The sequence below is a fragment of the Plodia interpunctella genome, chromosome 21, assembly GCF_027563975.2.
Source record: "Plodia interpunctella isolate USDA-ARS_2022_Savannah chromosome 21, ilPloInte3.2, whole genome shotgun sequence".
Lineage (NCBI taxonomy): Eukaryota > Metazoa > Arthropoda > Insecta > Lepidoptera > Pyralidae > Plodia > Plodia interpunctella.
This window is the reverse complement of record NC_071314.1, coordinates 5612716-5640187: the sequence shown is the minus strand read 5'-3', so window position 1 is coordinate 5640187 and position 27472 is coordinate 5612716. Positions and strand designations below refer to the sequence as shown.

General features: G+C 35.5%; 4 protein-coding genes across 4 annotated transcripts; 2 read left to right on the top strand and 2 right to left on the bottom strand.

Annotated features, from left to right (window-relative positions):
- The first annotated feature begins 148 nt into the window (after window positions 1-148).
- Window positions 149-13322, top strand: sea (scheggia). Its single transcript, XM_053761141.1, has 5 exons — window positions 149-463; window positions 3841-3967; window positions 9895-10118; window positions 10709-10873; window positions 11775-13322. Exons 1-5 carry the CDS (start codon window positions 271-273, stop codon window positions 12011-12013), a joined length of 948 nt encoding a protein of 315 aa, XP_053617116.1. The 5' UTR covers window positions 149-270; the 3' UTR covers window positions 12014-13322.
- A 65-nt stretch (window positions 13323-13387) lies between these two features.
- On the bottom strand, window positions 13388-16942 carry LOC128679111 (aldo-keto reductase AKR2E4-like). Its single transcript, XM_053761140.2, has 6 exons — window positions 16784-16942; window positions 14981-15154; window positions 14665-14781; window positions 14127-14294; window positions 13747-13950; window positions 13388-13623 (listed from the first exon to the last, which is right to left on the bottom strand). The coding sequence occupies exons 1-6, from the start codon at window positions 16853-16855 to the stop codon at window positions 13444-13446; spliced, it is 915 nt and encodes a 304-aa protein (XP_053617115.1). The 5' UTR covers window positions 16856-16942; the 3' UTR covers window positions 13388-13443.
- Window positions 16943-17178: 236 nt separating this feature from the next.
- Window positions 17179-20659, bottom strand: LOC128679110 (aldo-keto reductase AKR2E4-like). Its single transcript, XM_053761139.1, has 7 exons — window positions 20390-20659; window positions 19768-19941; window positions 19382-19498; window positions 18929-19096; window positions 18038-18241; window positions 17591-17795; window positions 17179-17550 (listed from the first exon to the last, which is right to left on the bottom strand). The coding sequence occupies exons 1-6, from the start codon at window positions 20462-20464 to the stop codon at window positions 17616-17618; spliced, it is 918 nt and encodes a 305-aa protein (XP_053617114.1). The 5' UTR covers window positions 20465-20659; the 3' UTR covers window positions 17179-17550; window positions 17591-17615.
- Window positions 20660-21019: 360 nt separating this feature from the next.
- Window positions 21020-27331, top strand: Cdk1 (Cyclin-dependent kinase 1). The gene is made up of 7 exons (XM_053761138.1): window positions 21020-21432; window positions 21594-21738; window positions 22401-22535; window positions 23128-23237; window positions 23720-23833; window positions 24158-24260; window positions 24975-27331. The coding sequence occupies exons 1-7, from the start codon at window positions 21284-21286 to the stop codon at window positions 25179-25181; spliced, it is 963 nt and encodes a 320-aa protein (XP_053617113.1). The 5' UTR covers window positions 21020-21283; the 3' UTR covers window positions 25182-27331.
- Window positions 27332-27472: the final 141 nt, after the last annotated feature.

The following is a 27472-nucleotide window of genomic DNA, read 5'->3' as shown; positions in this document are numbered from 1 at the left end:
TAAAAAATTCCCTGTTCTGTCAATATTAAAATTGACAGAAAAGTATTTTTCTATTCATTTTGACATTAACAGAACAGTCATTTAAAATATTTCATTCAAATATTGTTGTTCGTTCCATTGTTTCGTTCTTTGGTTCGTTTGGTAATCAAAATCGTGTAGTAGTATAGTGTGCGTGCGTGGGCTGTATGTAGTGTGTAATTTTTTATTGAAGGGGAAAGACGTCGCAGTCGCTGTCGTTGTTCCACCTGAAAGTGCGGTTGAAAATAAATCATGTCAAGCACTGGAAACTTTCGAAATCCGTTTTCTCGACCATGGATGAAAGATACTGGTGCAGCGGCTGCGGCTGGAGGGGGAGCTGTTGGGGCCAAAGGTGTAGTAGCCGGTGGTATTACAGGAGGCATTGAAATTTGTATCACATTCCCAACCGAATACGTGAAAACACAACTCCAATTAGACGAAAAAGGTTAGTAAGCATTTTATGTTATTTTATAATATTTGAAACTATGTAGTATCTATTTGTATGTTTCGCATCAATGTTGATTTCCTCAATTCGTTTTATGGGTCTAAATTGCCCCATTCAGCACTTCTTGGGTTTCAAATTGAAACCGGTTGGTATTGTTATTTCCAATTAGAATCTAATTACCATTTGTTGGTCGCAAACTCATAGTTTCCACTTATGGACTTTGCTCAGTGTTAACATTTTGTTTATATTATTATCAACTATGTTCAAGGTCTTTATCACGACCAGGATACATACCTAACTATTTACATATTACATTTTCATAGAGAATATGTTTTTCTAATGTTATGAAGCAGTTATATTTTTGTTTAGCATTGATTTTTTTAGTTCATATATGACTGTTTATATTGTTTACTGTTTACTTTGGAGCTAGTTCATTCTGTGTGATTTGTACAAAAGATACATTTATATTTTGTTAAAATTGTAGGTGGTGTATGTGTAGGCACAAACACACTTTCAAGTATTTTTATCCTAAAAAATAGTTTTGGTTGTGTGACCAAAAAAACATTAATAATAAGTACATATCATTATTTTTATTTATAAATTTTTATGCTACACAAAACAACAGTGACTAAGCTAGAGGTGACACTTAGAGATAAGAACTAAATAGTACCTATAAAACAAATTTCTTCCAGTAGACCCACACAAGAATAATGGAGAAAAAGAGGCTTTCATAGTTTATTTTCTATAAAATTCCGCTGCTAAACCAATTAAAAATGTAGGTATTACATGAAATCATTTGTTTTCATGTGAAGATGAAAAAATTACTTTACATCTATATGTTGATGATAAACTTTGAACAGAACTAAAAGCAGTAATCAGATAGGTATACCTACCTATTTTCATGATAAGAGATTGATAATCCACAATCATTACACTGTTCATAAGTCCATATGGCACAAACACAGCACAAATGAGAGTTTCATCCAAACCTAAGACAAATGAAATTTTATTGAAGACATTTAAAATATAAGAAATGTGGCCGGTACATTTAATATAATTCTTATCTTGTATGTACAGCATAATATAACTTTTTGTTGATTAAAACTGTTTATGAGTGTTAACCTTATTAAATATCACTTTAATTTACATAAAGTTAAAGTTTATTTTGGAATAGTGTTGTGATATGCCCGCTATGAATAAAGCTGATTAGAAACATAAAAACAAAGTCTTTTAACAGTATTGGTCTTTAGATGTTTTTATTTATTTTTATCATTAAAAGTAAGTACAAATTATGAAACAGTAAATAAATGAATACCCAAATGATTTGACCATCCATGATTGTTATCATAAGCCAAATAGATAAATTGGAATAAAACAGCTGCTCTCCTGGCAGCGCTGTTTTTGAGCCAACTTTACTAAATACAAACTTATCAGTATCACAATCTACTTAAGTGATTTTCTGTCAGTTTTATTTCTTAAAAGTCACTCAGACTGATTTATCAGCAAATTTATGTTTGCTATAACTTACACTGGCTAAATCACACATTCGTGATTTCGTCAGAACATTTAGTCTGTGAATTTATTTTCCTTATTTACCTATTGAATAACTTACTATCTGTTTCTCTCAGCTCTGACTGCGGCAAAATGTATCGGGTGCATTTATTATGGAAATGTTCACTCCCATTTATGTCTCTGGGGATAGAAATTTGAAAAAGTAATCCTTATTTGAACTCTGGTCTTAAATTATATGCATACCAAACGTAATCAAAATCGGTACAGCGTCGAAAGCGTTACAACCAGACTGACTATCGCATTTATTTATAATATTGAGTAACGCATATTCGATATCAGTTAAATGGGCTTATTATCTTTTCACAATGTTGAAGAACTTAGTGTGCATCCACCTGCGCCGAACGCCGAATTATCTTGGAGAGCTGGCTTATGACAACAACACTCCTACTTTATAACTTTTGGTAAAAAAAAACGCATCCCGTCCTATCGTCGGAAATAAAAATACACTGATCTCTGGACCGACCTTGCTGTATATTTAGTTTGTGGGAAAGCGCAGTCGGGATATGTACCGAAATAAATATGTTTTTCAGTCAATCAATAGTAAAAGTATCATTGTAAACAAGCCTTAGTCGAAAACTAGAATTATGTATGCTGTGTATAGCTGAGTATCATTTTCTGTGTAGGTAGTATCTACCTAGTTAGCTTATTTTATCCCAAAAAGATTTCTCAATTAATCGGCTTATTGTGATTATCCTTATCCTTACATATTATAATACAAAGTCCTCTACCGCGTCTGTCTGTTCGCGATAAACTCAAAAACTACTGCACGGATTTTCATGCAGTTTTCATCAATAGATAGTGTGATTCCCGAGGATGGTTTAGGTATATAATTTATTATGTTTTTACCCGAGCGAAGTCAGGACGGGCCGCTAGTTTTATCGAAATGTTATACCGAGACAGACACCGGTTGGTATACCAACAGCCCGCTGGTCGGATGACGTTGTTTGGGTCACGAGAAAGTGATGGAAGACTAACACAGGACCACAGGAGGAAGTGGCGCGAAAATAGGCAGGCGTATACCCACAGAAGTAGGTATCTATAATACCCAGTAGGGTTGGTGTCACGAAGTATACATTATAGTCTACATACTATTATATTATTATAGTATACATACTCTGTGGTTGGTGTAGACTGAAAATGATTATGTTCAAATGATAAAGATTATGTATTTCTTCATCTAACAAAACATGTAGTCTGCACATAGAGAATTATGTACTACTTTAATGAAATTCTTGACTATACACACACGACCTCACTTGCCCCTCTATCGCTGACGAAACCTTCGCTCAACTGTAGCTAGGCCACAAAGCCAACATTCTATGCTCATTAGAACATGGGCAAAAAATTTAACAAAGTTTTTATTTAACACTAGCGGCCCGTTTGCTCGGGTGAAAACATAAAACTAACAAATGCGAAAATAAGTTTGTTTGTTACCACTTCACGGTATATCTCCTTTCCACTTCCTCCAACCAATCTTCCTAAAATCGTGCATGCTAGATTTTAAGAAGATTAGTAGGAGATATATGTAGTTTGAAGTACGGAGAAGGACATGGGGTACCTTACATCCCGGAACAATAACTTCTCCCGTGGTAACTCACGCGGGCGAAGCCGCAGGCAAAAGCTAGTAAATTATATATGTAAACCATCCTCAGGAATCACACTATCTATTGGTGAAAACCGCTTGAAAATCCGTGTAGTAGTGTTTGAGTTTTTCGCTCAAACAGACGCGGCATAAGACTTTGTTTCACAATATGTAATGATATATTAGCCGTTCGTTTTTTAACGAGACACTTTCGCTTTTCCAGGTGGCACCAGGAAGTACACCGGCATCTGGGACTGCGTCACAAAGACTGTCAAAGGCCATGGCTTCTTCGGACTGTACAGAGGGCTCAGTGTGCTCTTATACGGGTCCATACCGAAATCTGCCGTCAGGTAAGCCTTTTAATATTATCTCGTCTCCGTATGTTCCAGGTTTTTGGGTCTGTGACGTCACGTAGCCAAAGCCAAGTAAAAAATACACCAAAAAAAATAAAACTAAAGCAGGTCTAAATTCACAGTAGAATCTATTTAAATAAATTAAAACATTCTACTGTGCATTTAAACCTGCTTGCACGTCACCTCCTTGGGAATGATATTGTTGCCTATTAACTGCGCTGTGTATCGCTTCACGGGAGGATATTGAGTGGTCCATGGGCCGTTCGTTAACTGTCGCCACTGCCTAAATGTAATTCACTAGGAGGACTTTCCAACTTAGATTTTCCAAAACCCACATGGAAGTAGGTCTATAGTTAAAAAACTAAAAAAAAAAATTATTTAAATTTTTTTAGTTTTAAATGTATAAATATTGCCTGTTAGAAATTGATTATAGCGATAAATCTACATTTTGCGCATATAATTAATACCTACCCAAAAATATAAGAATTTAACGAGTCGGATATCTAAAATATTTCAAAATGTTAAATTTAATTTAAAAAACTGAACTTAAAAAGGAAATAGGCAAAAAACGAAAAGGCTTACAAATAATAAACATGTCTAAAACGTTTCACAATCCTTATCTTTGAGACATACGTAAATATTGTCTCTCGACTTATCCTGTCATGAGCATTAAGTGATGTTAAATAAATTCGGTCTAATTCTCAAAAAAAAATATACTTACGACATATAATTTACTAGCTATAAATAAAAAACATATAAATATTCATTTATCCAGTGCCCGCGGCTCCGCTCACGGCACAAAGAATATAATGTTTTCTTTCTTGTATTAAAATTTCTTGATTTTTATAATATATGACGATTCTGAATCTTAAGTTGGGCCAGTTAAATGTATCTTTTTCAAATATTTAACAAAAGTAAAATACACAAGTTTTATTAATTTCGAACCGCACGCAAACGAAGTTGCGAGCAAAATTAGTAATTGATAATTTTATCGTTAAGTTCGTTAGGCGTTCTAAATCAACGGTCGCCACAGTATAATTAATGTCTAATACATACTTACAGCTGTTGTCAACGATCGTACTCAGGGTCAAATCTCATTGTTATATCAGATGATAGTGGATATCAAACATTGAGATTCGATATCTGATCGATTGTATTGTTATGAAACTCATACAGTAAAAACGACGCACAAGTTTTACTCATTACGAAGTTGCGAGTAAAATTGATAAATCTTTTATCATTTCGTTAGGCGTTCTAAATCAACGGTCGCCACAGTATAATTAATGTCTGAAACTTACAGCTGTTGTCAACGATCCTACTCAGGGTCAAATCTGATCGTTATATCAGATGATAGTGCATATCAAACATTGAGGTTGGATATCTGTTCGATTGTATTGATTTGTTATACAACTACTACAGTAAAAACGACGCAAACGTCTTTTCTCGTCGTTTCTGTCGCTTCTGGGGGTCTCTTCTTTCGGCTCGGATTATTTTTAAAACGGTCGGATTCTTTTTGAAAAACATTAAAAAACAATTATTCTTACAAATCTGTTATATGAATTAGTAGAGAAATGTAATTTAAATTAGAAATGAAAGTTATACATAATATCGTGTATATAACCTGTTTCATTTTTAATAGTCCATCATTCAATATCGTCTTAAGACATCACGATTCCTTTACGTGACAGTCAGCCTTCTATTTTATCTATTAAATACAAAAATAATCATTGTACTGTACGTAGGTACATTTTAAAGCGGTAGGTATAATCGTGTGGCGTGTTCTATTTCCCAATATAGCTTTTCCAATACGTATCAATTTAGGTGAAATTTGGGTTAACTTCCCAAGAGATGTGTGTGAATGGACGTTAAATCAAGCGATATTTTACTAGGTATTTCTAGAGTCCTGTTTCCCACCCAAACTAGAAAGGCTACATTCATGTTGACGATAGAGGCCTCTTCGTTTTGCATACCTATAAAGGAGAATGCTAAAAAAACCCCACGCGATCAGATAAAATCAATCATCATCAATCGATCAATTAATACATATAATAAAACAGTAAAAAAAGTGTTCCTGTACATTGAAGATATTTAAATATAAAAAAATTGAGATCGATAGAGAATCAGTAATAGAATAAGAATTTAAAAAAAGTCTGTCTGTTTATTTGCTCACGCTAATCTGGATCTACTGGACTGAAACTTTTTTTGTTGTATAACTATAAAGCCTGGTCAACATATAGGGTATAATTTATTTTGGAAACTGGAACAGCTCTAGCAGAACCTATAAAGACCAGCTAAACTATAGGAAATATAGAAAAGTCACCTTAACAAAAATTGTTCGCCCTGATGAGCATTTTCTGATGACGTATAAAAGATGAACTCCAACAGACTAGCTACACTATAACAGATATGACAAAAGCGCCTTAATAAAAGTTGGTCAGACTGATGAGCATTTTCTGTAGACTTTTAAAAATCGAAGATATGGAACACCTGATGAACTCCAACAGACCAGCTACACTATACCCAACAGATATAACAAAAGCATCTTAACAAAAGTTGGTCGGCCTGATGAATATTTTCTGTAGACTCGAAAATAAAATCGAGGATATGGAATGGAATACTTGATGATGAACTCCAACAGACCAGCTACACTATAACAGATACAACAAAAGCGCCTTAACAAAAGTTGATCAGCCTAATGAGCATTTTTAACATAGGTATTTATAAAAAGACTCATTTGATCCACGTTTTTAACCATGATTCACAAACATCTTGAGACTCTCAAAAATTATTTTATTCCCCATGTATTCTTTGCCGCGAGCAACAGCTCTTCTATAATATATATGAAAATGACGTCTTAGTAAAAGTTAACCAATCTGATAAGCATTTTCTGTTTAGTGAAGTCTTAGCAGAAATTGATCAACCTGAGGAGCAGTAACGGTTGGCGTATTAAAATAGAAGATTACGAACATTTGTGAAACGAAAGTTCTGTAATAAAGTTAATCTTATATTTACCCTATACTATTATAATATAAGCTGGTACCTCCACGTGGTGAAGGCGGAAACAGTTTGTTCGCTAAGTTTCGTTGACGACGAAAGGTATACTTGCCTGAACTGGCTAAAACTCCCATTTATGTATAGAATATGCCTTCGTGCTTATGTTATTTTCTCTCTAATAATTTTAATTCCTTACCAACATTGGTTCGGCTACGCGAACGAAGTCGCGGGCATTAGCTAGTACATACATAAATCAAATCGGAATCTTTTTAATGTTATAATATTTTGTTCTTATAACTACTATTTACTAAATAAGTGGCTTTAGTGAACATTGTCCTTCTATGCCTGACAACTGGCGATAATTACCATAAAAAATGACGTATTCGTACACGCAAATATTCGCGCCCCAGTGTCGGATAAACACGAGAATCACGTTTCTGATGTTCTCAAGATATCGTTAATACACACTGACTGATAGCGTAAGTTCATCATGTCAGCGGTGAAGGCCACGCGTGATGAGCAGATGCAATAAGATGCTCAATGACAACCGGGACGTGTGGGTCAATGATATGACTACAGATGTCCCATGTTTTGTCCTTTTCATAGTACACAAACTAGCGACCGGGCCTGGCTTCTCACGAGGTCTATTAAAACCTTTGGGTATAAATTAAAATCTTCGTTAAAATCCATTGCGTGATTTAAAAAAAAGCTTACAAACAGATGCGGAGGCAGAGGACAAGTTTGTTTTATGTTGTGTGCATAAATATACCTATGCGATGACCCGTGAAAGATTGCTTGGTACGGCTAGAAGAAATAAACCTTTAACTATTGAACATTTGCTGTGATATTTACGACGGGCCACCTATTTGACTTGACGTCAACCCTCTTACTGACCAAAGAGGGTTATCAGCTGTCAAGGCTTGTTATCCCTTATTTGCCCCGCCTTGTATGACATCGACGGATGAAGTGGTCATATTGTAAGGCGGGAACCACATGCCACTAATTACGTATATGCAAGAATACTATGTTAAAACAATAAGTGGAAGCAAAATAATAAAATAAACATATATTTACGAAACAGCTTCGGGTGTTTGTTTAGCGTATGAACAGTCACATCAAGTTACCCTGCATGAAACTCTATGGCGCGGTAATAGCGGTGAGTTTGCAATGAGGTTGGTGCTGTTGTCTTTACAGTACATACGGCAATGCATATCATTCGTAAATGGCTTTAACAACAATACGTGTGGAATGATCCGTTGCATAAGCAAGTTGGTACTGAGACTCGTGTCAACCTTCACACTTGTTAAAAATGATTAAAATCGCATAAATTGTTTGTCGTTGGAAAATCGAGTTCACGAATACGACACATTCTATCCACCTATTTAAAATTATACTAGCTACTCTTACCTACATATTACCTACTTCTTTAAAATAATAGTATAGATTAAAGAACCCAGTTCTAACATTAGTTACTTTTTGTCAAATTTCCTATTTTGTTCCTAATCGAATCCTAATTTATTCGTGACGCACTAACAAAATATTCTATCGCGTCAAGATCACCAAACCGGACAGTCTGTATTGATTTTACGGAAATATACCGCGTGCGTAAGTTATCCGGCGATTAGTAAATGTCCACATTAGTTGAGTGGGCACTTAATAAATGATCTAAGGGCGCAGAATATTTTATGCTTATTTCCTGCCCCCTCCCTACGCTTGCCTGCGTTTCAAAGTCTGAACACAACGCGCATAATTTCTTTTCCTGGTAAAAGTGGAATATATTTTTGTTTACCAAACAAAATCTTTCTAAATAGCAAACTTAATAAAGTTTTTAAAAAACAGTAGATTCAGGATATAGGCAACAATTTTAAATTCCCTTTAGGTAAATTAAGACTTACTATAAAAGAACTTTGAACATGAAGGTTGATTACAGGTCTGAAGGGAGGGAGACCAGAGAATGAGCGGACTATTATGAAATTGTCAGGAGTCGATCCGAGTACTACAAGAAATAGATACTAGGAAAAGTCTTATTAGAGATCGTAGTTTTCTTGGTTTTTGTTAGAGACTAACAGATAGTAGAATAATCTAGGTCACTCTGAGTAATAATTATTTACCTACCTATAATTGTAAAATCTAGTTTAAGGATATCTGTGATATTAATGTTCTGTGGAATCGTTTAAAAGCTATAAACATAAATTAACATTTAATACTGTAAGCTAAAATATGTTTTGTCACTGTCTCACATATTTGATATTGACAAAATGGGATAAAACATACACTAGCTGCGCCCCGAGGCTTCACTACCGTGGGAATTTCGGGATAAAAAGTGTGTTATTCCAGGTTATTTTCTACCTGTGTAGAAAATTTCATAACAATCGGTTCAGTAAATAAAGCGTGAAGAGGTAAGTTTGTACTTACTTTCGCATTTATATTAGTTAGGATTATGCTATCTTTTTTTATGAATAACAGGTTTAGTTAGGTACGCGGTCCCAAATTCTCAATAGGAAATAGTAGAGGAATTTTTCGAATAGATTACTAACAGAAGCGTTCTCGCTATCTTATCGGTGCATATAGAGCAACTTGACAGGCAATCCTACTTGCAACTGCTAAGGGATTTGTGTATGGAAAAGAAATCGTCTATGAGACACCACGTAAACATGTCATTTGATGCGTAATTCCCGATTGTTGGGTTTCTTTGTGGTCGTTGTGGTGTCATAACTGCGTTAGCCTGTTATCGCATACACCTAGTGTAATATATGACTCTAAACCGTTTAGGCGCAGAAGGTACCATGTATTTCCATGTATTACTTAAAATAAAATTTGAAAATCTGCTACTACACACACACACCTACATTACTTTTTGCCCCCAACACAAGATCGCAAGACAAACAACGTTTGGTCTTGCGTCAGCTCCCGCCAATTTTTTTTTCTAGATTCGGTGTGTTCGAACAAGCAAAAGAGTTTATGGTGCAAGCGGACGGGACCCTATCGACGGCAGGCAAGCTCGGCTGCGGCCTGGCCGCCGGCGTGGCCGAGGCTGTGTTCGCCGTGACCCCCATGGAAACAGTCAAGGTCAAGTTCATCAACGACATGAGGACTGAGAAGCCGAGGTTCAAGGGTTTCTTCCACGGTGTCAGGACTATTGTTAAGGAAGAAGGTTAGTTCTTAGTGTTTATTCTATTCTCTCTCGACTGAGCATTTTTCTGGATGCTTCTTTTCGTGCAGATTGTAATTCAATCAAGGGAAAGGTATACAAACTGGAGATTCTTCCCATAGGCGATGAGTTAGGAACTTGTCACTATCATAGTCATCATCATTTCAGCATCTTTGTGCCCACTGCTGAGCATAGTCACTATATAAAATAAAAATAGCCTTTATTTACTTATATTTTCTCTTAAAGCTAACACATAATACACGGATTATTTTGCTATATAAAGCATGTCATTTCAGAAAATAAATTATTATTTTTCATTTCGGAGCTCAATGGCGCAATCAATGTTTAGCGCGCTCGGCCTCGGCACTGTAATAGTGAAGGTTAGGACATTCTCACAATGGTCGGTCATTGGATGGGTGACCAAATATGTATTATCTAGAGCTCCTCCGTGCTTCAGAAGGCAATTTAAGCCTTTGGTCCCGGTTGTATGGCATTTTATGTAAAAGAAGAATGTTATTTCGATCCGAACGCAAGCGAAGTTCCGCGCGGGCACAGCTAGATCTAAATCGAATAAAATAAATGTTATATTCCAGGTGTCGGCGGAGTGTACAAAGGCGTCACAGCGACAGTGATGAAGCAGGGCAGCAACCAGGCCATCAGGTTCTTCGTGATGGAGTCGCTCCGGGACTGGTACAAGGGCGGGGACCGGGACAAGCCCGTGCCGAAATACATCGTGGGGCTGTTCGGTGGTGTTGCTGGTATGTACTTGGTGATATTTGATATGGTGCATTCACGTACATTGTAACGTTGCCGAACTATCGATATCCATAATGGAGCAATACTATTGATATAGAACAATTATATCGATAGTGTCCAACCGTGATGTCTAGTAGATAACAGATACTATCGATTGTATTGCTCTTTATCGATAGTGTGCAAAACTATTAATAATATTGTTTTTTCTCAAACTATCGATAGTCTATCGAAACGCTATCGATAACATGTTACATGCATTCAATTTTATGTCGGCTCCACACTATCCGTGAACAGTGCGCCAAATTTTGGCGTATTCAGTATACATTGCAGATTTTTCATTGCGGGTAAATAAAAGCACTCGTAGAAACTACGCAATGTTTATGCATTCACGTCGGCGTCATTCAGAGTTCAGCGACAGTGTGGAAGCTGCATTAGACTTTGGAATAAAATGTGTATACATAATACACGTGACTGTACATCAGACTTTAGGCCATTCTTTTTATGTGGCCCCTAAAATATCGCTTTTATCGTCCAATATGAATGAACAAAAAGGACAATCAACTTACTTTTTTTTTTTTTAATTTTTTATATTGAAAATACCAATTTGGTTAAGTAACCTTGTCATTAATTCATATTGCGGATTGTATTGACCGTTTACAGGCCACCTAGATTTTTTTATTTCTCCATCTCCATTCTCATATCTTTTCACGCGACTTTGCTATTTTTTAATCGGGAAAAAATTTCGTGACAATTGTCACCAAATCTTGAAAAAAAAAAGTATTAAATTCCAAATCCAAAAAATTTTCAATACAAATTTCAGAGTTTAGAATTTTTAGTACCAACAAACACGAAGCGCTCAATTCGAGCCGTACTTTCTTGCAAACCAACGCTTATCCTTCACAGGTGCGGCGTCGGTATTCGGCAACACACCGATAGACGTGGTCAAAACACGAATGCAGGGACTCGAGGCGGCAAAATACAAAAATACATTGGACTGCTTCCTCAAGATCTGGAAGAATGAGGGCCCAATCGCCTTCTACAAGGGAACAGTGCCTCGACTCAGCAGGGTCGTCTTCGACGTAGCCATCACCTTCACAATATACGACAGTATCATGGATGCCTTCAACCTGGTGTGGAAGTAGTAGAGTACCGCCGTTTTGGAATTAATTTGATCCTTAGGTATGAGAATCGAAGTTTGACGATGACAAAATGGCTGTGGTGACGTCATTTTAGAAGTGTAAGTAAATCGCAGGCGATTTCATAAGCGACTTCGTTTTTGTGTGAAGTGGAATCCTATTGTTTTTTTACAATACATGAATTAAATATTCGATTTCAATATATCGTGTATAATTTTTTCGCTATAGCCATTTTGACTTCGTTAAAATGAAATTAGGGATTATTAGTGCTTTATGAAAAAGTGGTGATCAAACAATTCCAGAATGTAACGTGCTTTGGAGATGTACAAATATATCTATCGAGCTGCGCTCGGTATAGTTTTAAGTAGGAATATCGAATTCTTGGGTGTGGCATGCGCATTTTTCATTTTACAGACGCAACGATTACGTATACGAGTAAATACTCATAAACGTAATCGTTTCGCAAACGTATCTTATTACATGAGTATTTCGATAGGACACTCTTAGCTCCTACCCACACGGGAAGGATCCAAGTTTTTGTGTTTACCATTATTTATGAAGAGTAAATATAATCTAAAAACAACAAAAAACACTATGAGAGTCATAAATACTTCATTGGACTTTATTAGTCGAATGGGACTTCTGCCGTGTTACACCCGATGGTTTTTTACGCGTCAAAGATATATTTTTGTAGGATGCTTTGTAGGCGTTGTTGATATATTATTAAGGATATTGACTATCAGGGTTTCATTTTCTCTTCCGGATTCTATATTTCATTAATTTTATTGATTTTTTTGACATCTTTATTAACTTTTGATATATCGCATTTTCAACGATGGGTTTTATTTACTGACTGTACGAAGTACATTTTTGTTAATTTGTTGACGTGAAATTGTAACAATGATTTTTGTTATCACAAATATTTATGTGGATTTTTGTATTGTAACTATGTTATAGCTTGGTATTTACAGTCACAAAAACTGTCAGAATTTACAAGTGCTTGTGTTACATAATTTTATAAAAGCTTGGCTTCGTTTATTTATTTTTTTAAATTGTTTTACTTTTGTAACTCTAGTCTCTCTTTATGGAACTGTTACTATGATAAAATCAAATGCATTTTCTTTTTTACTCCGCATTTTATCGTGTCCTTTTCAATTACAATAGTTTCCCCTTAATGAATTAAGGTCATTCCAGAATTTTTATTGTTTTATTTACGAACTGTATTTTTTATTTATTTTTAGTTCTACATCGAATGTTGAAATGTTTTGAATTTATTAATGTTTTCAATCGAATAAATGGTATATTGAGTATTTGATACACGCTTATTTTTTTTAAACAAATACTTCATCTTAATCTATCAAGGTGGATTCAAACACCAGCAACTCTTAATACTTTATTATAATTAAAATAATTTATAACCTTAAAACTAAATTTATTCAAAATGGGAAGTATTTAAACTTAACACTCTCTTTTCTGGGCACGCATCTATGGTTGATGTTGTAGCTATCTACCAGCGCAATCTCCTCTTCTGTCAAGTCGAAGTCGAAGATACTTATGTTCTCTTCTATCCGCGACTTTGTGAATGACTTCGGTACCACTGGGATTCCACGTTGCAGCTGAAAAATATGAACAAATATAAAAAAAATACAATCGAAAAATGTGCCCACATAACTACTAAGCTGCACATGCTGGCTACTAAGATAAAAAATATATTATATATAATTTAAAAAATAACTCACCAAATATTTCAACGCTATCTGCGATCGACTTTTCCTATATTTGTCAGCTAGTTCACCCAGCTTGGGGTCCGTTTTGATGATATCTTTGCCCGTGGGTTCGGGCCAGGCCACAGATATGAGGCCCAGTGGGGTGTAGGCCACGGGCACAACTGAACGGGACTTGCAGAAATCTACGAGCGCGTGTTGAGTCAATGTCGGGCTTATCTGGAATGATGTAAAAAATAATATATAATACACCTTTCATTTAAACCACGCTTTTGACATCTTGTTAAATAAGTTTAAACACTTCGTATTTCTGCGCCAAAAATCACTTTAATCCAAAGATGATTTAACGTAAAAAGGACGAACAAACGTTCACAATATTAGTCTGGATAGCTAACCTCGATTTGGTTGACGACAGGTTTGATGTTTGCCGCGTTGAGCAGTCTGTCCAACTGCTCCTCGTTGAAGTTGGAAACGCCTATAGACCTCGCGAGTCCGCGCTTCACGAGCCCCTCCATGCCCTTCCAAGTCTCCAAGTAATCTATACCGGCGTCTTCTCCTTTATCCTACGAAGATAACAATGTGATCTTTATAAAGGCAAAAAATATTTATTCACTTATACATAAACACGAAATTTAACAGAATAGTACTTACGTGATTAATAGGTACTGGACATTTTTCAAATGGAAGGTGAAATAGAGATTGAGTTTGTATGAAACTTCGTCATCTTGGAAATGAGGTCGCTAGGCCGCGCTTCAGTCTCCAGCCCTTTCAAGTCTTAAAGTAGTCTATCCATGAGTAGATAACATTGCGGGCATATTGTGTGACTTTTGTGTGGGCTTTCGCTCTCTATCGCTTTCGCGTCAGATTTCTTAGGAAATGAGAGTAGCCTCTTGAGAATTTAGTAAAAGTGTGTACAGAAATAGTTTCACTTACATTCATAGAGATGGGCCAATGTACTAAATACAGATCAACATAATCCAAATGGAGCCTGGCGAGAGATTCCTTCAGAGATGGCAACACTTGGGGCTCGGCGTGACGGTCGCACCACAGCTGTCAATAAATTAATAAATAAAAAATCATCGTCTATCAGAATGAAGTCTATTTGGAAATTTAAAAACAAAAATAGAAAGATTCATTCATTTCTGGCTGCCAGGATACGCTCCTGCGGGCCAACGACAATGATGTTTTAGAATACCTTCCTTTTCTGTTATTTTATGCAGAATCAAAGATAGTACAATGCGTTACCTACCTTAGTTGTGACAAACAGCTCCTCCCTCTTAACAACGCCCTCCTTAATTTTACTAGCGATTCCTTGTCCGACCTCCTCTTCGTTCCCATACAAAGAAGCCGTGTCTATGTGACGATACCCCAAGTCTATGCTCCACTCCACTGCCTGCCTGAATTGGCCCGGCTCTGATTTTGCCTGAAAAAGTAATTTTATTCCAATAATTTATTTAACAGACAGTAGTTATACTATCGAGATAAATGCCATAAGTGTATTATGTTAATTTGCATGCCGATAAAGAGATGTCATGCTGTTTTTTCCATTAATCTTATGGATATTTAAATTCAGAAGCGTGTTTATCACATTTTAAATTGTTTTTCTTTTTCTTTACTTAAGTATGTCATATAATTAGTAGGTACCTACTCTAGTATAGTAGCGACTGTAACTATATTTGCACACTATTCTATGATAAAGTATGTTGAATCAAAGTGTTTTAAGATTTTATGTATCAATTTACACGTGTTTTTGCAAATAAAATATCTTTACTCGTATCAAGCGTCATAGAAATAGTATTTGAAAAATACCCAATTGTGATATATTTACATATTGAGCTGTAAAAACTATAGGTACTTTTTCCGTGCGCACGGGGAGTTATCATAACTAAAAAGCTCTGATGACGTCATAGGTAGGTATTAATAAAATTTACACTAATTCCCATACATTTGGACGATAAAGCGTTATCATCTCATGTCTGGTAGGTATGTAGTACATACCACAGACATTAATCGATACATACTATGTACTATTAAATTTCCGTAGGTTTTCCTGTTTCTGAGAGTGAGTACTTTGCTAGCGAAAATGCATAATAGACAGGGTTTTCATATTTACTATTCAACTACTTCCAATTACCATCTGTGTAGGTAACAATACCTATCTATTTACGAAATTCTTTTCGTAAACAGATATTTTTAACTCTAACTGTTCTCTGTTTTCCCAAAAAAACTAAGAACAGTTAGAATGAACTTGAGTAGGTTCATGTGCTGTTGACTGTCCGATATCCGAACCACTCTGTTAGGAATTTTATAGGCTGTAAATTAGGGTCCATATTGTAACTTTTCTTTCCTGATTCATTAAAATTATATAACATAAGAGTCAATACATTTTGCCTCAGGTAAAAATATGTCGTTCCTAGTCATGACACAAATAAATATTAAATAATGCACTTGGCATTCTAACTGTTCTTAGTTTTTTCGACAAGCGTTTTGTTTCACTCAATTCGCGAGGTTCAATTCTACCTTTCAAGTTTCTTAACCTTCCCAATGTGCTTCAAGTGGATTAAAATAGTTTTATCACTAACACCGAAGCCTGAAGCTAACTCGGACGTGGTTTGCGATGGATCCGCTTCCACCTTCAATTCTTCATTATCAACTAGGGTCTCCGGCCGTCCACGGGGCTTGTTCTGCAGGTCGAAATTTCCAGAACGAAAACGTTGGAAAAAAAACGCACTGTTTTCTTTTGCGACACGACCGCCATACACATCATTAACCCTTCGAGCCGTTTCCGCAGCACTGGTGCCACGGTGGAACTCGTACTCGTAAATAACGCGATATTTCAAGTTTTCCATTTTGTAAACTGAGTGACGCAAACAGCGAAATCAGAAGAGAAAAAGCAAATGAATGACGGTTAACGAAACACAAATACATGTGTAAATATCTATATAAATTTGAATTTGGAATTCCTAACCAAAGAGGAGAAATTTGTGATTAAAGTGGCCAGTACAACAAAACGCCAATTTCATATGTAAGGACCTAATAAAACTGTACTTACTGCATATGTTCCCAGACCAACGACCGGCATATCATATCCACTTGTTAACTTAACAGTCGGCGCTTTCGCCATTTTGATTTAAAACAATTTAATAACAAAACTAAATTCTCAGGATTATACTGAGCAATTGGGTAATTATATAGTGTTGTAAAACGATAAATCCGTAGATTATATCCATGTTCAAGTTTTATCTGTGGTATATCAGATAAGAAATATGTGTTCGAAGAAATCGAGGTATGTATGGATTTCGTCATATTATGTAATCTCTGTGCTACATCTCCTTATCAAATATATACTTATTAAATAACATTGCATTCAAGAAAAATGAATGAAACCGGCGAACTAAAAAAGTTTAATTACTAAATTGCGGGTTTCTTGATGACATAATACACAAATTATTTTTACCCATTTATTTTAAACATTTTTTTAACAGCCAGTAATTATCACATAAATAGTTCAAGAATGGGTAAAGTACCCATTAAAATACAAATAATAATATTTACCTACTTAATTTTTTTTTCACTACATAGTAACTACATAAATATTTTCCATCCAAAAATATTATTTCTTACAATTACAAATGCACCATGTTTTGTGATTTTACTAATGAAATTGTAAATCACGAATTTACATCACAGATTGTATCGTGATGTTGAAAATATTATCAAATTATATTTCAATTAATTTTCACAAATATTTTTACACATGCATACAATATATATATTTATTTGTACAATATATTTATAATTATATATATATATATATATATATATATATATATATATATATATATATATATATATATATTTGTTCATTGTATTAAATCTATCATTTAGAATGGGAAGTACTTGAGTTTGGCCCACGCCGTCCCCGGCACGCATCTATGGTCGAGGTTGTAACCATCGACAATGGCCATTTCTTTGTCTGTCAACTCAAAGTTGAAAATATCCAGGTTCTCGGCTATACGTGACTTTGTGAACGACTTTGGAACGACTGGAATTCCTCGTTGTACCTAAAAAATAAAAGGAATCAAAGATCATTTACTAAACCAAAGATAGAAAAAACAATAGACATCGTCCTTTCGGTCATAGAAGAAAGAGAAATGCGGACTAGAAATACAAAAGAAGCAGGACAGAGCGCTAAAATATTTTATACCATATCGCGTACCGCCTTTTACTTAAAATTTGAATTTACTATCACTCATTTAAACTTTAATTTTTTTTTTTCAAACTACCGGATATGTAATAGGTTTACCAAATATCGCAAAGCAATCTGCGCACGAGTTTTCCCATATTTCTCAGCCAACTCTCCCAGCTTAGGGTCAGTTTTGATCACATCCTTTCCGATAAACTCAGGCCTGGCTTCAGAGATCAATCCTAGAGGAGTGTACGCTACAGGAACCACTGAATGGGATTTGCAGAAATCCACCAAAGCGTGCTGGGTAAACGTTGGGTTTATCTGAAACATAAAATATTTGAACTGTTGAAGCGTGTTCGTTCTTCTTTCATGTCAAAACTGAGAATTTTTTTTAGGTAATTTTTGTTGCGAATATGGGAAGTGGTCCACGGCCGCTAGGAGCTGGGCTGGCTAGAATAAACAGCGGTTCACACTCCGTACGCAGAAAGGGCCCAGACAAGATGCCTGCCTGCGGTAAATAGTCCCAGAGGGAAGGTAAGAAGAAGAAGTAAGGTCAACGGCCGCAGCAACAGCAAGTCCAGAATAGTATCCCTCTATATCCTTCCGTTTAACATTCAGAATAATGCGCCTAAGGGATAAAAATGTTCTCGTCAGGCAGGCCGCGCGTCGTAATGTGTTTTTAACTACTTTTAACTTTCGTTGCATAAACAGGTATTAAACGCGCACATACCTTTTTTATTTCCCAGACGTTTCAGACCTTATTACAAAGATACGTAATAAGGACACAGTTGTATTGTGACGGTAGTAGGCGGAAAAATAATATGGCGGTAGAAGAAGATTCTACAGGACAGAATTGCTGCCGTAGCTTTCTGTGACCACACATAGCCCAGTGACCACATACCTTTGTAACAAGGCCCGAAACGTTTGGGATATAATAAGGTATGTACGCATTTAATATCTGTGTGTTTAATATATATATATATATATATATATATTTAAATAACTTACTTCGATTTGATTCACAGCCGGTTTAATATTCGCCACCGCAAGTAACCTTCCTAACTGCTCCTCATTGAAGTTGGAAACACCTATAGACTTTGCAAGGCCCATTTTGACAAGACTCTCCATTCCCTTCCAAGTTTCCAAATAGTCAACTTCAGCATCTTCTCCATTTTTCTATCAAAAATTTAACATTGATAGTGCAAAATTTTTCTAATGGCATATGTGAAAGATCTGTGATTTATCAATCAACGAGAATAAGTTTATTTCTTGTGGATATCGGGACAAAAGGTAAGGTAAAGTAATGAAGCTGGTTAAAAAATTTTTGAAAATTGGTTGAGTTCCGAAAATTACCCACTATATATAAAAGCAAACACTTGTCTTTATAATGTCAGTTCAAAAGTGTGATTGGAAAATATGATGTCCAGCATTCAACTGCAAAATACTGATAGTGGTACTTACATTAATAGATACAGGCCAATGAATTAAATATAGATCAACATAGTCCAGTTGAAGCCTGTTGAGGGACTCCTTTAAAGTAGGTAAAACATCTGCTTCTGCATGACGATCACACCACAACTGCAATGGATTAAAAAAAATTGCTAATATAAACAAATCATTCAGGGTTGGCAACATGCATGTGATACATCTGGTGTTGATGTTTTTACACAAAAAACTTGAATTTAAAATTCACCTGCATCTCTTAAAAGTTTGGATAATAGTGCTTAGCTTGACTTTGGTATTAAAAACCATGTTCTTCAAGGAACAAGATGTCTCCATTGATGGACAGGTTATCAAAGACATCAAATAGTAGTTAACAACAAATAACAATTAAAAATAAGCCATACCTTTGTTGTAATAAACAGTTCTCCTCTTGTTACAACACCTTCTTTAATTTTATTAGATATTCCTTGCCCTACCTCCTCTTCATTTTTATAAATTGCTGCTGTGTCTATATGACGATACCCAAGCTCTATTCCCCATTCCACCCCCTGTCTGAATTGACCAGGGTCTGCTTTTCTCTGCAATAGTAAATTTCAATATGGAAGCACATAAATAAATCTAATAACATTTACCCATGTGTGAAATACCTATTTAGACTGTGTTTCAGTTTTGACTCATATAATATGTAAATGGATTTGTTATACATGTCACACATAATATGTCTGAGAATGCACCATGGATTTAATAAGTACTACTGAGTACCTACTAATTCCATGGAATGCACTTAATGCCTAAAAAATTTTGATGACTATTATAAACCCAAAAAAATAGTTTCAATATAGGTAACCCCATTAGTACCGAATATTTCGATTTGCATTGAATTTTATGAATAAAAATGATGTTTATTGATAAGTGTAAGGTTAGGATTTTGCTAAGGGGTTTTGTTGACTTTTTATATAAACACGAAACTATGATATGACGATGGAAAGATCATTTTGTTTTCCATACACTATAAAATAAACTTACGGCATATGTCCCCAAACCCACAACGGGCATTACATATCCACTGGTGAGCTTAACCGTTGGCACTTTAACAACCATTTTACATAAATTCTTAACCTTGACACTATCAACTTGTTATCAGGTTGTAAAACAACAAGTTGTAAAGAACAACTACTTCAGATTACTCGTGTTCAAAGAATGAATAAAACTTTCGAACTATTCGCATTGACTGCAGTGCAGAATTCACATTCCAATGATTCCACAACTTCCATCCAACCAATCCAATTCAAAATAGCCATCGTGACAGCCATCAAATCAATGTCATTTATAATGACGTTGACAGTCAGTGTTGATAGTTGACCTTGAGTTGACCACGGAGTAACTACCATGGATTTAATAAGTATTTAGTACCTACCTGAAATTAGTATTTCACTAATTCCTACCTACTATAGGGCAAATTACGCAAAGCTCAGCGCAGATTCAAATAAACGTTTTAATCGACATAGCAAAAGGCGGCAAAGCTTTTATGTACCTAATATACAGTGCTGTACTCTGATGGGATAAATGTGCAGTAATACTACTAGTACATATGGATAAACTAAAAAAAAACTCTATGGTTTAAAAAAGAACTAAATTGACACATGGGTTTAGACTGACAGATTTGAAAACTTTTCGTTTGAAAGACGTTACATGTCTGCCAGAAAACAAGCGTTATTTTTTGAGTTTGCCATTGTTTTCATGCAATAAATGTTAAATTAAACTTTATTTTGCATTGTTTATTCTTAGAAAACAGGTGTACTTTAACATTTAAATGTGCTGCTAACGATTGGTAAATTGCGTTCATCGGCACGCGGTTTTCTTAGAAGCGATTGACTCCACCGCGTTATTCCTAAATCCAACAAAATTCCGAATTACAAAATGGATGATTTTTTGAAAATTGAAAAGATTGGTGAAGGTACTTACGGTGTTGTGTACAAAGGGAAAAATAAAATAACTGGCCAGTTTGTGGCTATGAAAAAAATTCGTCTCGAATCTGAAGATGAAGGAATACCGTCGACTGCAATCAGGTCCGTCAACTTATTTTTGTAACTTTTATTGTTTCTAAAATATAAGGAGGAGGACTAATAACGTAACACTCATTACTATCATTTTACTTTTGTAAGTCTGTTATAATATTTGCAAACCATTCATAACCTATGTCAATGAACATCACTAAATTCTATTTCAGAGAGATATCTCTTCTGAAGGAGTTAAACCATCCTAATATAGTGAAACTTGAAGATGTTCTCATGGAAGAGTCTCGACTTTACCTTATTTTTGAGTTCCTCTCTATGGACCTGAAGAAATACATGGACTCCCTTGGATCCGGGAAAGTAAGTAATGATCCTTGTCACTCACTTTAATATTTTACCAAATCTGTGAATTAATACACAATGTCATTCATTACAAGTATAAAATCTTCTTATTTATGAGATGTTTGTGAAATTAAATCCTATATAATTCTTATAAAAAATGACAATACACACAAATTTTTGAATTTTCCGGCTCACAAGTTTTTAGTCTTTTATTGAAATCAAATGCAAAGTTACAAATTGTCTTCAATTTTGCAACAGTTTTATCATGACATTTTGACATTTTATCTTTCACATAGTAATTTTTCTTAGTAATTTGTAAATATATCAGATTTTGATTTATGAATAACTGGGATGGGATGAAAAGTACCCTATATGTTATTTCAGGTTTATTTTCTACCCGTGTACCTTTCATAACAATTTATCTAGTAGATTTTATATGGACTTTGAATTTTTTGAATAACTTTGCATTTATAATATTAGAAGGACATATGTTTTTGTGACTAAATCATCATAAACTAGCTCACAGTTTTTGAAGTACAACACCAATAACAAGTTTCCAATCCTCAGTTTTGATCTAGAGGAAATTGCTCTTAGTGATAAGACCATCAACCAGTCTTAAAGGTAGTGAAAATTTTATAACATAAGTGACTAAATTCAAGATTTTTTTGTGGTGCTTCCAGTTTATGGATCCCGCGATGGTAAAGAGCTACTTGTATCAGATCAACAATGCCATCCTTTACTGCCACCAGCGACGCATCCTGCATCGCGACCTGAAGCCGCAGAACTTGCTCATTGATAAGACTGGTATTATTAAGGTCAGTTTAAATCTTGTTTTATGACTATATTTATGATGTTGTTTGTCTGATAAAACTCTCTTATCTGAGCGTATTCATAGTTGCATCCTCAGCCTTTATTTGATGTCTTGTGAAACTAAATAAGCTATTATTGTTTGAATCTAATCTAATAGCAAGCTAATGTGTAATTTTACATTGACCTAGTTTTATAAAGTGTGTAAGTATAAGAATGTGTCCATTGGCATTTTTCTTATTGTCTCACTTTATTTATGTGTCTTTGTTTACAGTAATATATCAGGAATTCAAAACAATAGCCATATATGTATGTATGTCTTAATTAATTTATGTTCATGAAAGTTCAATTTGTTTATGATGTGTCATGTCAATGTTTTAAGAATCAGCTTATGATGTATGATATCCTTTTTGAGCCCATTGTTTTATTCATGTCATAAAGGGATGTAAAAAAATGCTGGTAATAATTATCTTAAAGGCTCCTACAGCCCCGATGAGGCAAGTGACGACTTGACGGTGTGTGACGGTGTGCAGCACGTGACATTTATATTCGTCTAAGCAAAAGAATAAAGAAGAATAACTAAAAGAATGATATTTGCAGGTAGCGGATTTCGGTCTGGGGCGCGCGTTCGGCGTGCCCGTGCGCGTGTACACGCACGAGGTCGTCACACTCTGGTATCGCGCGCCGGAGGTGCTGCTCGGCAGTCAGAGGTACTTTCTTATATAGGTATAACTTGCTCCCTGTGACGTCAGGATACACCATACATTCTAAATGTGAGCAACAGAGACGGATGTAATTTTTTAATACTATTTCATCTATCAAACATATCTATGTATATGCAATATTTACCATATTATTCTGATTAATATCAGAGATATGGGAGCTGATATTTTAACATACCAATTTTTAAAATATTTATGGAATATTTGTTTATATAATAACATACAATGCCAATGCAATATCTCAGCTCCCTTATACTTTGGCTAACTATTTAGAAGTTTAATACAAATTTTAATTACAAAGTTTAATAATAGGACAGGAAGCGTCGTCATCGTACCCCTATTTTTGGTACATGGTAGAGTATAACCTGTAATAGCACATAGGGTGCTTTTTATTCTGAAATTTCTCACTTCGCAGCATTTGTTCTTCAGTTTTGTAAAATCAAATATAAGTTTAATTTGGCGTATTCCAGATATTCCTGCCCGATAGATATCTGGTCTGTCGGATGCATATTCTCTGAGATGTCGTCCAAGAAACCACTGTTCCAGGGAGACTCTGAAATTGATCAACTCTTCCGCATCTTCAGGTAATTTGCTATTTTTGTGATAAATAAACTATAAGCTACAAGGTATAGATTTCATATGTCTGTATGTACTAACATGTTTATAACTCAGTAATGTCCAATGGTGCAGAATAGCATATGCTTGACCAACTCAAACCAAATTAAAATATTAAACACTGTCCTTATTTGCTACTACTTAATAATTTTAAGTACCTAGACATAACAACCATTATCGATAGGTTTGACTTACGATTGAGTGAAATACTTTGTTAAGCTGAAATATTTTTGAGTAATATAAAATTTTATCTGTGAACAAGAGTGATAATATGTATATCTCTATGTCTCCAGAATGCTGCGTACCCCGACGGAGGAGCTGTGGCCGGGAGTGTCGTCGCTGCCGGACTACAAGCCCACCTTCCCCAACTGGAACACCTTCAACCTCCACAACCACGTCAGTACCACTCAAATAGCTTTAGCCAATTATATTTATATTTATTTATTTATGAGATGAGTTGGGTTTACCCCGAGTATTTTCCCAGTTTCTCCATCCTAGTGGATGGAGTTGGGTCTCACACTGTGTATCTATGCCCACTGTAACAGAGTAATGCATATTACAAAAAGGAGCTGTAGCTTTGTTTGGTGTGTGCTATTGAGTTTCTCTTGCACATCTTCACGTGTTTTCGGCTAAGTGATGAAAGGAAAAAAATATATATGTATGTAACCAAACAAAAAAACTTTTAATAAAAGATTGAGCTGACCAGTTCCCCCCGGCAGCACCCGTCGTTGACGCGTGAGTCAGCCATCGCGAAGCTCAACCACAATAGAGGGAACCTCCCGACCCGACCCACGACGCCGCCACCGGTTTGACCATTTGAATGTGTATGACATACTCGATCTCCATGATCTAACGTAATAGATCACATGATGATCACAAATCATGTATAATATGTTAAAAATTTTAGTTGTATAACCGGCGTCGAACCCTCACGCCAAATGGGAATGCTATTGTCACCTATCAGCTGTCAAGGCTATGTGTCCCTTAGTCGCCTCGTACGACATCCACATGAGGATTGTTGCTAATGTAGCAACATGGGATTATGGCGAGGCCACCCTAACTATACAATATAATTTTGTTATTGTATTCTAGTAATATCTATTTATTCAGGTCCAGAATCTGGATGAAGTGGGCATGGACCTACTGCAGAAGATGCTAGTATATGACCCGGTGAAACGGATCTCTGCCAAGGAAGCCCGCAGACACCGCTACTTCCGGGATGTCAAACTGCCTCCGGGGCTCTCTGTCAACTCCGCATACATCAGATTCGTGCCCGAAGACTCTCCTGATACTGATAGCAGTGCGCAGAGTGTTTAGTCTTGGTGATATATGAAATGTGATTTGTGCAGTGATGATTTTATGGTGTATTGTTTACATGGACCAAATACAGAGAAGAGGGCAAAGTGAGATCAAGTTAACTAATCACAGTGCGTCTTTGTGACGAGACGACAAACACACTGAAATTTGTTTGGAAGTAGTTAGATGTGAATTACAAACTTATTTTTCACCTTTCAAATTTTGCGCAGCAACAATTTTGCGCTAGATGTAGGGGAGCGGGTGTTGGTGCATCGTTTCCCACGCGTCTGCCCCCCTTATCACACAACTTTTGCTAGAGAAGTGGCAATATGGTAATATCTCCTTCTCTATTTTTGCTTCATGATTGTTTGCCTTGATAGGTGACGCTAAAACAGTCTTTAAAGTTTTTCTATTTATTAGTAAAATGGCGACATTAATAATATTTTAACATAATTCGTAGCTCAGCATTTTAAGACAATCAAACTGGCTGTAGCCATCAAATAATTAGTAGGAGTCAAATTCAATTCAATTGAAAATGAACCATCACAGAATTAATTGGAATACATATAATGTCTCATTGGGTGCTAAAAATATGTGTGTATGTGTAGAACATTGGAATGAATAAGTGTGATAATGGTGCTCAATGCTACATTTTTGTCTCGGGTGACCCAGACTGAAAACACATGGCGATGGAAACTATTTCAACTCTCAGTGCTTGTATTTAAAGATATTTTTCCTTTGAGGACAAGCAAAGTATAAGTTCATATATTTTCATTGCAATACACTCTTCTAATTGATTAGGCAGTTTCAAGTGAAAATTTTCATCTGGTGTATAAACCTACATCCAGTATATTTGATACAATTGATATTGTTTTACAGATAATTTAATAAGAAGACCAAACATTTTATTCAAGCACCTAAGCAAATTGGATTAGAGAGTTTATCATCATAGTTTAGACAAGACTACAATATTTTTAACATTTTAAAATGCAATAACATTGCCATTTAGTAATGTGTCTCGCTCGTACTGTAAATATTGTGTTTCTTGTTGCTACAAATGTCCCTTGTGGTTAGGTGATCTGCTGATATAGAGCAAATGTAATGCCAGAAAACAGAGTATGCGCCACGAAAGAACGGGTACCGCCGAAATTTGTGGTTTCGGTATACATTGCTGGTTTTTCATTGCGGTAAATAAAAGCTTTCATACAAACTACGCAATGTTCATGCGCGTCGGCATCTATCAGAGTTCATCGATAGTGTATAGCTGTCATGACACTATTTTGTCACGTGTTGTGGAACTGTCAATAACAGAATGGCTACGTTGTCATTGTCAGCATTGCAAGAGTCTGTAATATTCATATTACTTATGATTAATAATTGCTATATGAAAAGTGAAATGTTTTTTTTACTTAATTTACAATATGTACATTGCGTGTTGTGCTGTGTGGTTCCACCTTAGAATAACTTCCCACTCCATATCTTCCTGTGAACGACATCAGTAGAGGCGACTAAGGGGCACCTAGCCTAAGCATCTAATAGGAAACAATAGCATTTACAAGAAAGGTTGACGGCAGACATGTTCGGTTGTATATTCACAGTCGAATCTCTGCTGATCTTGCGCTTCGCGGCTTCGCAGCCCCCAACAGACCCGGGAACATGCGGGAGTTGAAGGAGTACATTAAGTATAAAAAACATTTTTTTATAAAGTAAATATTTCTTGTTTAGTTTGTCATGTGTTCAATTGTCGTTTTTTCTTCTGGCCTTGGATGGCTTGTGTAACACTTTGGTTTGTGTTTTGGATGTGTGGGTAATGCATAGTTTTAAGTTTATTTAAATGCAGACTTTTTATTTTTAGTATACTGTAACGTCTGGTACGCAAAGTCTTAAAATACTGGATACTCTGTGTCAAGACTATCTAATCTAGATATTGATAAAGCCAGCCTTACTTTAAAGTTTAGGTAATTCGTCACAGATCGGACTCAAAATCATTGTAAATACTAAATAGATAGTTGTGCCAAAAATATACAGTGTCCCATGTATCTCAAGAATTCTTTATTTAAGCCGATTTTAATGAACTGCATTTATTGGCATTGAATAGCCGATTAGGATATAATTAATAGTTTAACTGAATTCAGGTTAATTTGTAAAATATAAATTGACAATTTTATTTATTTTGGTAGTTTTATTTCATCAAGGCCCTATTCTATAAGGTAAGTTTAGAGTTAGGTCCAGTGCAAACCGAGTAACGCGTATGCGTGCTAGTTGTGGGTCAATGGATGACTCATTATGTTGTACGGCTTTTAAGAAAATAA

Bases quoted from the DNA above. Each gene is read 5' to 3' on its own strand.
- LOC128679111 (XM_053761140.2), bottom strand. From the start codon at position 16,855: ATGGCGAAAGCGCCGACTGTTAAGTTAACAAGTGGATATGATATGCCG. The intron at 15,155-16,783 runs GTAAGTACAGTT...TTACTTTTTCAG, and splicing joins TTGGTCTGGGAACATATGCA to GCAAAATCAGAGCCGGGCCA. The intron at 13,951-14,126 runs GTTAGCTATCCA...ACATCATTCCAG, and splicing joins CTGTCGTCAACCAAATCGAG to ATAAGCCCGACATTGACTCA.
- Cdk1 (XM_053761138.1), top strand. From the start codon at position 21,284: ATGGATGATTTTTTGAAAATTGAAAAGATTGGTGAAGGTACTTACGGT. The intron at 22,536-23,127 runs GTCAGTTTAAAT...TGATATTTGCAG, and splicing joins ATAAGACTGGTATTATTAAG to GTAGCGGATTTCGGTCTGGG. The intron at 23,834-24,157 runs GTAATTTGCTAT...CTATGTCTCCAG, and splicing joins CAACTCTTCCGCATCTTCAG to AATGCTGCGTACCCCGACGG.
- LOC128679110 (XM_053761139.1), bottom strand. From the start codon at position 20,464: ATGGTTGTTAAAGTGCCAACGGTTAAGCTCACCAGTGGATATGTAATG. The intron at 19,499-19,767 runs GTATGGCTTATT...AATCCATTGCAG, and splicing joins AACTGTTTATTACAACAAAG to TTGTGGTGTGATCGTCATGC. The intron at 18,242-18,928 runs GTAAGTTATTTA...TTTATGTTTCAG, and splicing joins CGGCTGTGAATCAAATCGAA to ATAAACCCAACGTTTACCCA.
- sea (XM_053761141.1), top strand. From the start codon at position 271: ATGTCAAGCACTGGAAACTTTCGAAATCCGTTTTCTCGACCATGGATG. The intron at 464-3,840 runs GTTAGTAAGCAT...TCGCTTTTCCAG, and splicing joins ACTCCAATTAGACGAAAAAG to GTGGCACCAGGAAGTACACC. The intron at 10,874-11,774 runs GTATGTACTTGG...TATCCTTCACAG, and splicing joins GCTGTTCGGTGGTGTTGCTG to GTGCGGCGTCGGTATTCGGC.